The 15,450-nt window shown below is 39.7% G+C and overlaps 1 protein-coding gene across 1 annotated transcript in view; it reads left to right on the forward strand.

Moving 5' to 3' along the window:
* Positions 1 to 15,450, forward strand: part of CACNA1E (calcium voltage-gated channel subunit alpha1 E) — a 407,324-nt gene that overhangs the window by 247,359 nt on the left and 144,515 nt on the right. Inside the window, exons 10-14 of the mRNA XM_087726930.1 lie at positions 5,891 to 5,944; positions 7,710 to 7,796; positions 8,821 to 9,030; positions 12,192 to 12,304; positions 14,068 to 14,180. Coding sequence (XP_087583056.1) covers positions 5,891 to 5,944; positions 7,710 to 7,796; positions 8,821 to 9,030; positions 12,192 to 12,304; positions 14,068 to 14,180 — 577 coding nt within the window. The remainder of the gene's footprint in view (positions 1 to 5,890; positions 5,945 to 7,709; positions 7,797 to 8,820; positions 9,031 to 12,191; positions 12,305 to 14,067; positions 14,181 to 15,450) is intronic.

Below are 15,450 nucleotides of genomic sequence, written 5' to 3' on the forward strand. Positions count from 1 at the left end.
TAATTTCATATAACCTTGTTGTGATGTCATACAAGAGCTGGGGAGAAAGTTGTTTCATGAAAAATAAGTGAAATTGACACAGTAGTTCAAGGAGAGATCTTTTGACTTTAAGAGAGCAACTAGTGTGTATTCAAATAATTTTGCAGATGATTTCTATGAATTATTTTTGTTTGTAATTACTGTTTGGTCGCCACGATGTAAAAAGATGTGGAGACTCTAGAAAGAGTGCAGAGAAGAGCAACAAAGATGATTAGGGGACTGGAGGCTAAAGCATATAAAGAACAGTTGCTGGAATTGGGTATGTCTAGTTTAATTAAAAGAAGGGCTAGGGGTGACATGATAGCAGTGTTCCAATATCTCAGGGGTTGCCACAAAGAAGAGGGAGTCAAACTATTCTCCAAAGCATCTGAGGATGGAACAAGACGCAATGAGTGGAAGCTAATCACGGAGAGAAGCAATTTAGAAATAAGGAGAAGTTTCCTGACAGTTAGAACAATTAATCAGTGGAACAACACAATCTCTTCTGTAGATGTGGCCTGCTTTGTGGGAGTGGCTTGCTGGCCATGTGACCAGGTAGGAGTGGCTTACCAGCCATGTGACCGGGTGGGAGTGGCTTGCCAGCCATGTGACCGGGTGGGAGTGGCTTGCAAGCCATGTGACCGGGTGGGAGTGGCTTGCCAGCCATGTGACCGGGTGGGAGTGGCTTGCCAGCCATGTCACTGGGTGGGCGTGGCCAACTTGTAAAATGTGGTGAAACACATTTAACAACGCTCTAGCTTAGCAACCAAAATGTTGGCTCAGAAACTCTGGCATTTGAAGCATGCAAGTCTTAAAGCCATCAAGTTATAAGATCCTTGCACCCCTAACCCTTTAGAAAAAAAATCCCAGGGGTGGTCAAACTTGACAGTTTTAAAACTTGTGGACTTCAACTCCCAGAATTTCTCCTCTCGCTCTTCATCTTGATGATGTGCGGACGGGCGGGAGGGAGAGAGCTGGAACCGGTTCTAAACAGCACTGTAGATTTGTAGATTCTATAGAAGAGGTTAGAACTGGCAGGAACCCTTCGGGCCTTTCATAAAGTTCTTAAACCCTGGTCTGGCTTTTCTCTCAGGAAAGGGATGAGATTGTAGATTGAATGCATTTGTGGGTTGATGGGTTTGTTCTTGGCAACCATTTTATGTTTTATGTATTTTATTTAATTCCATTGTTTATTGCATTGATGTTTTTATTGAATTAGCCACCCAGAATCACATATATGAAATGGGCACCCATATAAATCCAGGAAATAAATGAATAAATGAATGGATGGATGGATGGATGGATGAATACAATTTGAAACTGAATTTGGAAAAGATATAATTGCTAAATCCAAAGGTGTGACTTCAGGATTTAGAATATCTGCTTGTTCTCAATAAGATTGAATTTCCTATGAAAAACAAAGTTTGTAATCTGGGTCTCAATCTGAACACTCTATGGCTGCAGGATTATTCAGTCAATTTATCTGACTTCCTTAATTTCATTAATATATAGGAACACCCATCTTCCAAAAACACCAAAAAAGAAACAGAGTACAGAAGGATATTAGTAATAACACCTTTAAAAATCAATTAATTAAAAATGGAAATAAAGACAGATGGAATTTTTTTATTTATTCTTATCCCAGTTTATATATATATATATATATATATATATATATATATATATATATATATATATATATATGTGTGTGTGTGTGTGTGTGTGTGTGTGTGTGTGTGTGTGTGTGTGTGTGTGTGTGTGTGTGTGTGTGTGTGTGTGTGTGTATTATATTTGTGCTGATAAATAAATGAAGGGAGACTAGTATAGATCTATTTGAAGCTATTTAGCTGTCATCAGCTAGCCATACCCTTACTGGGATTCGAACCTGGGCTATATTACATCTTAGGCAGACATCTTAGCCATTAAGCCACAGGTCCTCCTCCTTATCAGCTGAAGCCAGGGAGGAAGGTATATATTTAGTGTCACAACCCCTGGTAAGCCCCAATTATGGGAGGAAGCTAACTGCTTCCATTATCTGTCAATCGGCTCTAGATCTATTTCAAGCTATTTAGCTCTCATCAGCTAGCCATACCCTTACTGGGATTTGAACCTGGGCTATATTGCATCTTAGGCAGACGTCTTAGCCATTAATTATTTTATATATATATATATATATATAATTCAGGGCAGCAAACATACTCTTTCCTCCTATTTTCTCCATAATCTTAATCCTGTACAGTGGGTTGGGCTGAGAGTGATTGGCCCAAAGTCAGCCGACCAACTTTCATGTTTAAGGTGGAACTAGAAGTTACAGTCTCCCCATTTCTAGGCTATTTTCTTAACCACTAAACCAAACTAATACACATTTATCCGCAGGAAGATTTGGTGCCTTAGTCAGCATTAGTCAAACTCAATGTCTTGTAATAACAATTGCAATAGTGCAACACTATTCCTGGAAATTTCAATAGCAAGTATAAAGTGGATGTGCTTTAACACAATTTTGAACTTCAATTTCGGATGAAATTTCATAGTGTATTTGAGTAGAGTTATGAGTTTTACAAATCAATACAGCCTGACAAAAGTGGCTTTATTATCTTACCTGGAGGAGAGGGACACTAGTAGCGATTACACAAAGTTAGATTGTATTTTCTTTGCAGAGCAGCTCTTGAAGATAGTTTCTACATTGCAGCTGTCCCTGAAATTGGTTGAACAGGTAGGGAATGGCATCTCTCAGGATCAGTGACGTGCGGTCAGCTTTAGGGCTGGTGAGGCACTTTTTAGACTTGTGGACTTCAACTCCCAGAATTCCACAGCCAGGCATGCTCAGTTCCGATTTAAAGCGACAGCATTTTTCCCCCTTGCCAAATAAGTTTTCCCATTCTTTTTCTTCTCCCTCCCCCTCCTTCCTCCCTCTCTCCCTCCCTCCCCCCTCTCTCAAACAGACACACGCACACAGAGAACTTGGATCCCTCTCTCACTCACTCACTCTCAAACAAACACAGAAGTTGGATTGGATATATTTTCCAAAGGCTTGAAAGCAGCTCCTCTGCCTTACCCCACCTTCCCCTGCTGCCTTCCGATCAAACTTTTTGAATTCCTCCCCCCTCCCCACACATGGATCTTTTTCCAGCTGTTTCAGAGACGATTTCAACTCTGCTTCTGCCTGCCCTCCCCTCATGAAAGGCCAGAGCTCTGAGTCAGACTGAGCTAGTTGCTCCCAGAGAACTCTAAAAAGCCTCTAAAAATGCCCTGTACAGGAGGCGAGAGAATACGTGCCTCATATGCATAAGGAATTTTTTGCTTGTTAACCCTTGCTTAACTCTTAAAAGGCGAAAAATTCCTTATGCAAAAGAGGCCCCTAGTTCTCTGGCCTCCTCCTATGGTTAACACAAAGCACTGTTCCAAGTCACTGTGAATCTGGCAGCAACTACCTTGGCTTTAATTATTTTTAAAAAATTCTTTAAAATTCTTTCCTTTTACTCATGACTAGTGAGGCCATGCCTCCCTTGCCTTTAGTGACTGCACGTCCCTGTTCAGGATAGCTCCATCCCTGCCATGTTGAAATATCTATATTAGTTGATGGTTGTTTTCCAAGCAAAATTCAAAGTGTTCATTTTAGTACATTTAATATTGATGGAGGCCTATTTGTGGACAAACTGCACCATCCTCATTATGATGCAAAATTATGTTTTAGAGAAAGATGCTGCCATTCTAATGTTTATATTTCTAAATAACCGAATCTGAATTTGTCAAAATAGCCGGGAATTGTTCTCTGTCAAGCACCAATTAGCCCATTTAATGGATATTTCTTATGAGAGACATGTTTTGAACTGAGCAAAGGTATTTGACATTACAACTTTTTATCCACTGACTCATTGATTTACTTCCACATGAGTTGGCTTCATAAACGTTTTCTTTACCTTGATCTCACAGTTATAAATCGTACTATTATTGTTCAGGGGTTAATTTATTCCAAAACTGGCTATTCTGTCCCCCCCCCCCCCACATCCCTGACACAAGCAGATAAACAAGCAAAAGTGAGCAGAGAAATCCCTTCCAATGAATAGTATTCTTATGCTTTGTTCAGCACAGAGAAAAGAACTGACATAAGATAATTTTAAGCAGACAGTGAAAGAGAAAATGTTACGAGTTAGTTATCATGCCCCATTCCTCTTTCTGTGCCTGAAAAAGATAGATTATTCATTTTTTCTTCTTCTTCTTTTTACGAGTCCAGAGTCCACTTTTTTTTATCAATTGATCCCTTGGTTGCAACAGGAATTGATCCACTTAGCTTGTCACTCAAGAGTGACGTTGCTGCAGTGGTGAGTTTCAAAAATTGTTGGAACCTACTCTGTGGGTGTGGCCTCATTTGTGGGAGTGGCTTGCCACCCATGTGACCGGATGGGAGTGTCTTGCCGCCCATGTGACCGGATATGAAATTATGAGTTAGTATTTAGGTTGGTCCAAGTAGCTATTCAGAAACTCTGGCATTGAAGCATGCAAGTCTTAAAGCTGTCAAGTTACAAGATCCTTGCCAGTGGTGGGTTTCAAAAAATTTTGGAGCCTTTTCTGTAGGTGTGGCCTGCTTTCCGGGTCCACTGGTGGAACCTCTTCTAACCGGTTCAGTAGATTTGACGAACTGGTTCTACCGAATAGGTGCGAACTGGTAGGAACCCACCTCTGCGTTGCTGGCTGAGAGAGAGTGACTGGAATTGAGAAGCGAAACTAGAATTCACAGACTTCTAGTTTATAGTCTGGGACTTTAACCACTACCTCAAACTTGACTGAAACATCTCATTAACCATTAGACCAAACTGGGCCAAAACATAATTTGAAATGTCACCTATTGATATCAGAATCATTCTTTATGTATATTAGTAACTGCTAATTTTTAAAACGGTGATCCATTTTGAACCAGGTTGTTTTCCTTACCGAATCCCCCAAAGTTTGTGTTTTCAGAAATCTTGCATAGGGTTATGCTACGGAATGACATTCTTTTGGTACTCTTATTCTGTGCCTCCAATATTTTTATGCTCTTATTACCAATGTAACTACTTTTTATATTTTGTTTTGGAAGCCACTTTAAAGTTTCTGACGTTAGAACTCAAAAGGTACAGCACTAAGCAGAATACATGATGCTTTCTTCTCCCTTGATTGAGATGCTTCAGCCTAAGATAGTAATAGCACTTAGACTCAGTGAAGAAATTCAATTTATTTTACTACCCGTTCTGGGGGCGTGGCTTGGTGGGCGTGGCAGGGGAAGGATATTGCAAAATCTCCATTCCCACCCCACTTTGGGACCAGCCAGAGGTGGTATTTGCTGGTTCTCCGAACTACTCAAAATTTCCACTACTGATTCTCTGTCTGAACCTGCTGAATTTCACCCCTGCTTAGATTTATATACGGCTTCATAGTGTTTTTACAGCCCTCTTTACAGCGATTTACAGAGTCAGCATATTGCCCCACAACAATCTGGGACTCATTTTTTCCACCTCATAAGGATGGAAGGCTGAGTCAACCTTGAACCTGTTGAAATTCGATCTGTTAAATTGCAGGCAGCCAGCAGGCAGCAGAAATAGCCTGCAGTACTGCAGTCTAACCACTGCTTAGAAACCCTTTGAAAGAGACTAATTTTTTGATTCTTTAAAGCTGTCCTGGGAACCTCAAATGTTTAAATATGTTACTCTGTTCCACTGGAATAATTTCATTTTAAGCTTATTTTGTGCTGCTTTATTTTCTTACACCCCCCCCCCCTGCCATTTTTATTAATCCTCTTTCCCCTATTTCTATGGATATGAGAACTGAGAAGTGTTTGCTTCGCTAAGAAAACTAGGCAACTGAATAACCAAACCAATTATAAATCTTTCTATAGAGGAAGTAATGCTGGCTGAAGAGAACAAAAATTCTGGCACATCAGCCTTAGAAGGTAAGGCTCCTTCTCTCTCTCAAAAAATAAACTATTCTCTTCTCTGTAATTGATTCGCAGTACACTTGCTGTCACAGCAGTGGTGGGATTCAAATAATTTACCAACCAGTTCTCTGCCCTAATGACCAGCTGGGTAGGCGGGGTTCAGTGATCATGTGATCATATGGGCGTGGCCAAGTCAATGTCACTCAGGTCGATGGGCACTGCACCTTAGTTACAATGGTAATAAGGGTTAACTGGAGAGGCAGTTTCTGTAAGCAGGGCAATAAAGATTAGGCTAGAAACAACACCAGAATGTTTCCTTCATGCCTTCCTTACAGGATTAGCCCTGTAAAGTGGGAAAAAACAAAAGGAGATTTCTTCCAACAACTGATTCTCCGAACTGCTTAGAAAGTTTCCAACCGGTTCTCCCGAATAGGTGCGAACCGGCTGAATCCCACCACTGTACAGTCCATGCATGTTTGTCAGTAGAACATGGGGTGGAACTGCCTGCATGCCTCACATCCAGGTTTTGCTACCTTTCTGTCTATTTATGGAGGCAGCCAAAAGTGGAGAAAGAAGGGAATTTGCAACGGAGAAGCAGCAGGGAATGAATATATGTCTCCTACATGTTTTTTCTTTGTGATCGCTCCCCAATTGTGCTATTTGATCAGGTAAGAGGAATAAAAAAGTCTAGCATCACATGGCAGGTATGTCAAGTGATCCAGGTGCCGGCATACTCAAACATCCCAGATACAGATATTTCAGTATTTCAGTATGAAGTAGACAGTTTTTTTTTCCAACAAAAGAAAGTGCTATCTTCTTGGCAAAACTCCAAGTTCAATAAATCTAACACTTTTCTTAGACAAATGTATTGCACATTTTCAGTATATAGTTCAGTATCTTTAAGATATATTTCTCTTTGAAAATTGTTATTAATAATACTTTGGATATCAGATCATACAGAGTGATTGTAGAATAAGCCCAAATTATAAGTGTCCTTTCAGCTTTAGTTTATCTCTAGTTGATGTCAACCATAACAAATATACAAGCACGCATATACATATCCCCTGTCCTGATCATCACACTTCCCAGATTATGGCTTGGCAATAAATCACAGATCTCTGAATGCTTCATTATTTTGTTCCACTCCTCAGCTAGATTTTAGAAGAATTAGATATGGGTCAGCTCGATTAGAAATTGTACTGAGACATGGATAATGTTGTCTCAGTGAACAATGATAATGGTTTTACAGCCCTGGGGTCATGTTTTCCACCTCCTCCCCTTCCAAATGAATGGATACATGGTACAAGACTTAATGGTTTTGGAAGTAAGCAATTCTTGCATGCTTACATAGCATTCATCTCTGCCCTGGGAACAACCGGTTCCTAGTTCAACCCTCATAGTGTATTTAGAAATTATATCTCAAGCAAAATGTCCAACTTTAATTTTATTAGATATATAACAAAGAATACATAGACTAAAATAACAAAAGTACGTGGAGTTAAGTAATATGTATTATATAATATGTATTATATCATAGTGTATATATCCAGTGAAATGTCTACCTTTGTTGGTTCTCATTATAACTGTACTTCCAGGAATAATTCAGTTTCAGCCTCCCGGAGTCCTCCGGGATTGGGCGGCCTATAAATTTATGAAACATTAAACATTTATTAAACAGTTTCTGCTCAGTTATTATAAAGTAAAAGTTAGGAACTGCCCACTGTTACTGCAAAACGTAGAGGTAGTATTTACCGGTGTGCTTTTTCTTCTCCTTGTTTAGTGCTTAGGAGAGCAACCATTAAAAGGAGCCGGACGGAAGCCATGAATCGTGATTCTAGTGATGAGCGTGTGGATATCTCGTCTGTGGGTAAGATGAAGCTAACAATGTATGTCCTTCAGCTGGTTAAGGTATCTCATTCTACTATATTTGTCCCAAATCATGAAACAGCCATATTCAAACAGAAGTGAAGAAACAAATCAGACCTGTAGTAAATAAAGTGGACGATTGTGTATTTGCTATACTGCAGCTGCTATACAGTCAACTGGAGATACTACTCCAGTTCTTTTTTCCCCTGTTTTTGTTCCCTATAATGTTTTGTGGATAGAAGGTAGGAAGAAAACCTTTCAAACTGGTAAGGAAAGGCCTCATGATGGAAGAGACAATGACAGAATAACTGTAAGCGTTTCAATAATTAAAGTCTATAGTGCATTCTACTAGCGCTCAGCACTTCTTCTTTTTCAAATTTTTTATTTTCCATTTTCATAACATATAATCACATGTATACTATTACATAGCCAATATCCTATTGTATTAAGTAGTAATTACATCAGTTCCTCTTGCCATCAACGCCCAGAAAGATAAAAACCCATTATTAGCTCTTCTGCTCTCCATACACCTCTTTCTTCTACCTCTCTCCTACCTCCTTTCTTCCCTCCATCATCCTTTCCTACTCTACTTCCCCTTCCTTTCTCCTTCTCCTCTCTCTTCATTCCACTCCTCCTCATCCTCCTCATCTTCCCTCCTTGCCCTCTCTCCTATCCCTCTCTTCCCATCTTTCTTCTCTCCTCTGTTTCCCACTCTTCCTCTCATTGGTGTATTTCTGCTTCTGAGCAAACTCCAATCTATGTTGATGGTATTTATGCTTCCATATCAATATACTTAACATATCTTAGTTTTAAAGAAAAAATAAGAGAAGACAGTATACATGTGCAATCATATTACATTAAAATTTAACACCCCTCGTCAAGCCTAATATACATCCCTCCCTCCCACCCTGCCCCCCAACCCCCCCAGCCTTCCCTCCCCCAACTTCCCAGAACCCATACACGGTATAAATCTTTAACAAAAACAGTCTAAAATACTTTTATCTCTATTCTTCATTCCATTGTAGGAACCCCACTTGCTCGATCCAGCATCAAAAGTGCAAAATTGGATGGGGCCTCATACTTCCGACACAAGGAACGTCTCCTGAGGATATCTGTTCGTCACATGGTGAAATCACAGGTGTTCTATTGGCTTGTCCTGGGCATAGTGGCCCTCAACACTGCTTGTGTGGCTATTGTCCATCACAAACAGCCTGTATGGCTTACACACCTCCTAAGTAAGTGTTGTTCGGTGTTGTTCATACAACAGTCTTGCAACCGGTTTGAAGCAGAGAACAGGAAACAGTAGCCTAGACCCAACTGCATTATAAGTAAAAGCGTCTCACCTTCACATAGAGACTGGGCACTACTGAATGGAATTTTGGTGATTGTGGAGTGTAAGCATGTTGTGACAGAGGTTTAGATTAGAATTACATTCCTTTGAGGAAAAGTTCTCAAGGAAATTCATGAGCGCAGCGATAAATCTCCTTATCTCCACAATTAAGTTAAGGCAAATCCCCAGTTGCATTTACTGGAGAAAATGGTATTGAAGTTTACCTCCCAAAGACCGATAAGATCACACAGATTGGGCCTCCTCCGGGTGCCATCGGCGGGTCAATGTTGGCTGGTGACCCCCCGGGGGAGGGCCTTCTCTGTTGCTGCCCCGGCCCTATGGAATGATCTCCCCGTAGAGATCCGGACCCTCACTACTCTTCCGGCCTTCTGTAAAGCTACTAAGACCTGGCTGTTACGGCAGGCCTGGGGCTGTTGATCAGTATCCAGCCCCATTTAAGTGGTATGTATGTTGTGTAATTTTAAATAATTGTATTTCTATTTTTAATTTTTTATATTTCCTTGTTGTCTGTAAGCCACCCAGAGTAGAGTCTCCTGGGAGTGGGCGGCATACAAATGCTAATAAACTTCCAAACTTCCAAACTTCAATGCATAACCAAAAGAAATGCAACCCTATGTGAAAATATCTACATTTTCCTGAATATTGTAATGTCGTTCACTATTTGTTAATGTGTGCAGAATGTATATATTAGAGAAAGTGAAAGGAAAATGCATATATTAGGAAAACATATAGAATGCATTCACATTTTGAAACAGACCAGTTTTTAGAATTGTACAGTGAAATAGTAATGTTTTGATGATCACTGACCTCATTCCTTTTTAATCTTACTAATCAAATAGGCAACCCACGTGGTTTTGTTGATGGTGTCACAAACTTAATTTGGTAATGGCATCATGGGTGTTTATAAACAAAATGATATAGGCCACGAAAGCACCACAAATAAATAACAGCCAGAAGAACAAAAGGCCTGGAAACGATAGCAAGTCATAAGAACAAAATTGTGAAATTATTTTTTTTTCAAATATTTATTTTATTTCTTTTATAAAAAAACACAAATATTTCATCATTTGTCAATCATTAAGACATTGAAGTACAATTTTTTGTGTGTGCCCCTCCCTCCCTCCACTCCCCCAACCCCCCTCCTCCTCCCCCCTCGACTTCCCAGAACCCGTACACGGTATGGATTTTTAACTAACACAGTCTAAAATCTATTGAGAAAAAAGAAATAAAGAAATTAATGACATTCTAGATTGACCTTAGCTTCTTCTTAGTGAACTAACTTTTAACAGTTTAAATCATTCCTGATCTTAAGCATAGGCTAACTGGAATTTCTTGGTCCCGTATTTATTTTGTATATAGTCAATCCATTTTTTCCAGTCTCGTTTATATCTCTCATTTGAGTGATCTTTAAGATATGCCGATATTTTAGCCATCTCGGCTAAGTTTGTGACTTTCAATGTCCATTCTTGGATTTTGGATTGAAAATCCAAAATTGTGAAATTATTGATAACTTTTGCAAAAAGCCTAATCTGGAGAAGAACGTTTTGACTCTTGAGATCTGAACACCACAACTGCTAACCCAATCCACTGAATTCCCTACAGCAGATTCTTTGCTTACTACATGAAAAGGCTTCCAAAATATTTGTGGACATCCCATATTACTGCTTGTACATGAAATAAGGAGCAAAATAAGTAACATGCTTCTTACCAATTTTGCTAAAGTAACCTAAGGTGAAGGAAACTAAACTAAAGAAGAACGCTTGAAGGTAGTTAGAGCAGAAATGGACTAACTTATAACTTCTTTAAATACATCACCTGGGCACAAAATTTTGAAGAACCAATAACGATGGATACATGGGAAAAGATATGGGTAAGGAACGTAAAATTTACACAAGCCCAAAACTTGAGAGAGAACTTCTACAAGATGTTTTATAGATGGCACTTAGATCCTAAAAAAACTGGCTTGTATGTATCCGAATTTACAACCTAAATGCTGGAGATGTGATTGTGTTGATGCTACGTATTACCAGATATGGTGGACTTGCAAAAAGGTTAAAGCATTCTGGATAAAAATATGGTGGATTATGCAAAATATTCTTAAAAAGAGGATAAAGTTTACTCCCCAGTTATTCCTGTTAGGTATAATTACAGACTGTACAGTTATAGAGACTAATATGATTTTTAACCTTACAACGGCAGCAAGACTATTGATGGCGCAGTACTGGAAGAAGGAAGAATTACCTACTATTCAAGAATGGACACTAAAAGCAACAAACTTAGCAGAGATGCCTAAAATATCAGCATATCTTAAGGACCATTCAGATGAGAAATATCAGCTGGAATGGAGAAGATGGATTGACTATATTCAGAATAAATATCGGACGAAGAAATTCCAGATAGTTTATGAGTGAATGAGCAAGGAAGGACACAATTTGCTTAAAGTTAGCTTTACAAAAGGGGAGTTAAAATACAAGTGAAGGATAATGCTAAAGTCTATATTTGCTCTTGGAGGCCAGAGGGGTTTGGGGGGGGGGGAGTTGGGTTTGGGTGGGGAGGGGAGGCATATATTTGTAAAACTTTTTTTAAAAAAATTCAATTAAAAAAAAGAACACATTCACCATTTATTTTTATTGCAGGCATCTGTTTTAATAATATTGAGAGGCTGACTCAAATAAAATATCTTAAATATCTGGTTTGATCATATAAAACACAACTTGCTTTGTAAGAATACCAGCAGGCAAAAGCTCATCAGCAGAAATTGGGCAATGATCCGCTCATGTGCCTTCTAATGTATTCTTGGAAGTTGGATAGAGAAGAACTTTTTTAGCATGTTCCCACATTTATATAAGCTGCAGTCATAGTTGTAAACTAGCGTTCCTGACCTATGTTGTTTGATTGGGTACCCAAGCAGGTAGAGAAATTTGACAATGTCAGCCTGATATTTAAAGGTGTATCGTTCATTTTTATACATTCTCTTTAAAAAATAAATAAATGAGACAGAAAGGTAGAACTGGAACTAACCCCACTCGGATGGCTTTCTTTCAGACTATGCAGAGTTTATATTTCTGGGCCTGTTCCTGCTAGAGATGTCCTTGAAGATGTATGGAATGGGACCACGTCTTTATTTCCATTCTTCTTTCAACTGTTTTGACTGTGGGGTAAGCAGGACAGTAGTATATACTACATACCGAATTTTGGACTGCAGGGCAAATGATAATGAAGGAAATAAGTTAGTTGGAGGAAATGCACTGATGGGAATAAACCCTTATAAATGAATAGAGCAGAGAATGTGGTGCCATTGATGAACAAAGGGAAGTTAGCAATAGCAATAGCAGTTAGACTTATATACCGCTTCATAGGGCTTTCAGCCCTCTCTAAGCGGTTTACAGAGTCAGCATATTGCCCCCAACAACAATCCGGGTCCTCATTTCACCCACCTCGGAAGGATGGAAGGCTGAGTCAACCCTGAGCCGGTGAGATTTGAACAGCCGAACTGCAGAACTGCAGTCAGCTGAAGTAGCCTGCAGTGCTGCGTTTAACCACTGCGCCACCTCGGCTCTTTTTAAGTTGGTTAAGAGGAAAGTTTTACTGTAATTTGATTAAACTGATGGTTATTTGGGTAGTCCGTCTATGTAGTCTACATATGTCAGAAGGAAGATGTTTCTTCAAACGTATCTTTTAATTGGCTATTAAGCTCTTCCTAAAATAGTGGATTTCTGGGAAAATATCACTGCTACAGGTAAAAGTATAGCGGGAGATAATTTTATTGTACATTGTATCTATTGTAAGAGCCGAGGTGGCGCAATGGTTAGAGTGCAGTACTGGAGGCCACTTCAGCTGACTGCTATCTGCAGTTCGGCGGTTCAAATCTCACCGGCTCAAGGTTGACTCAGCCTTCCATCCTTCCGAGGTGGGTGAAATGAGGACCCAGACTGTGGGGGCGATATGCTGGCTCTGTAAACCGCTTAGAGAGGGCTGAAAGCCCTATGAAGCGGTATATAAGTCTAACTGCTATTGCTATTGCTATAGAGCGAGGAATGTCATGGATGGATGGGTGGATGGATATAAAAGAAGCAATGATTTTGCTCACTGGTAATTTCCACCAGTGGAACCAGAAAAAAAAAAATCAGATAAAGAAAAACAATGCATAGTGAGAAAAGAAAAAAAAAGACAGCATTATAAGGAAGTGGTTTCTGATCTTATTGACAATGGTTATAAATTGATCTTTTCTTGTTAAAGTTATATTATAGTTCCCTGCTTTACATATGCTATCCTTTCGAATCATCAATTACAACTTGTAATTGTTGCAGCAATAATCATACATAGAAGTAGCAGAACCATTGCTTCTTAAACATTTCTTTCTTGTCCTTACTTTTAATGGGCAAAATCCAGGAATACCAATATCCAGTCCTAATTGGTTAAAAAATAATTTCTCTTCAGAGAATAGTTGGAACTACAAATCTGTAAGGGGGGGAGATTCCAACACAAGCTATTTCGCATTGCTAAGAAGCAGCCGTTTTTTACGATTCTTCGAAAAAAACTCTGATTACTTAATTACCATAAAACCAGCCACTGTGTTGTTTGTATTAGGGTTCGGTAATTTAGTACTTTCCATTGTTTTCAGGTGATGGATTTTGTACAATTTAGAACGCAAAGTAGCTCTAAAACGAATGAAATAAAAATACGTAGCGGGTTCATTGTTGCCATTTGCTTAGTTTCATTGCGAAGTGTAAATTTATGTGTTGATCTTCTTTGCGCAAGACAGCACCAATGTGTGAAAGGACTTTTGAGATGGGGAATTGTTTATACTGGTTGAAAGAGACTGTTGGGATTACAGTCGAATATAGTATTCTCAGAGGGCTGCGATTAGGAGACCACTGTATTATTTCAGGACTTCTTCTGCACTTGTTTTCTCTCTTAGGTTACGGTGGGGAGCATCTTTGAAGTAGTTTGGGCTATCTTTAGACCTGGGACCTCTTTTGGGATTAGTGTCTTGCGAGCTCTACGACTTCTACGGATCTTTAAAGTCACAAAGTGAGATTTACTCTACCTGTTTTCTCAGTGTTTTCTCTGACCTTTTCCCCCTATCTTCCCCCTTTTCCTTTGCCATCCTTAGTGTTAATAATATTGGGCTATCTACCTATTAAAAGCTAAGCAAAAATTTAGAAAGCTGTTCTGCCCCCCCCCCTCTGTCCGGTAATGAACACAGACACAGGCTTAGCTGTTTACCACTCTTTATTCACAGCAATTATAATCCTATTGGCTGAAAGCCCAGACACGACTCACTGGCAAGACGTTGGCAGCAACCCAGACTCTAACAGACACGGGAACACAAGGCAGACCAGACAAGGAGTTCTGGAGAACTCCTCCCAAAGTCTCTTCTTATATACTCTCTTGGGAGGGGCCAAGCCACAACCACCTGGGCTTGATTATCTCTTATGAGTCTGTCTCCGTAACTGCTGCCTCCATTTCTCTGCCCTCCATTGCCTGGCATAAGGGACAAACTCCCTTTGATCTTCCCCACTGATCCATGCCTCAGGCGCCTCCTGGTGGCCAACCAGCCTCTCTGGTCCCTGCTCTGAGTTTGAACCCTGCCCAGGGTCCTCCACATCTTCCATAGTAGACTCATAGGGGTCCTGGCTATCGGAGTCCATCAGCAGCTCCAACGGCTCCTGCTGGGCCACAACAGAAAGCTAAAACTGATACAATAACACATAATTCTCCTTAATATACCATACACATTCATGCTCATAAATTTTCCTTTGGAACATAGTGGAAGTTTCAGATGACTGGAAAACAACCAACATGGTTCCAATATTTAAGAAACAGAAAAAGTAGACTCAGGAAACCACAGACCGATCAGCTTGACATCAATACCTGGGAGAATTCTGCAAAACATAATTTAGCAGTGGGTGTGTGAGCATTTAGAAACAAATAAGGTAATTATGAGAATCCAGTATGGATTTGTTAAAAACAGGTCACACCACCCAAATCTTATTGCTTTCTTTGATGAGGTGGCTAGATTAGTTGACCAAAAGAATGCTGTGAATGTACTACATTTAGTCATTGGGAATTGGTAAGGTTGACCACAGTCTCCTTCTTGATAAAGTGGAAAAATGTGGGCTGGATGTTCCTGTTATAAGGTGGACTCACAACATAGCTAAACAACTATAGCCAATATGTGATCTTTAATGTACCTCAAGGTTATGCCTTGGACGTAGCACTATTCGACATCTATGACTTAGCTGAGGGAGCAGAAGCCATGCTGATAAAATATGAAAGTGATACAAAGTGGGGGGAAGGG

The sequence above is a fragment of the Thamnophis sirtalis genome, unplaced genomic scaffold (assembly GCF_051295495.1).
Source record: "Thamnophis sirtalis isolate CommonGarterSnake01/CBP01778 unplaced genomic scaffold, rThaSir2_p1.2 scaffold_12, whole genome shotgun sequence".
Taxonomy (NCBI): domain Eukaryota; kingdom Metazoa; phylum Chordata; class Lepidosauria; order Squamata; family Natricidae; genus Thamnophis; species Thamnophis sirtalis.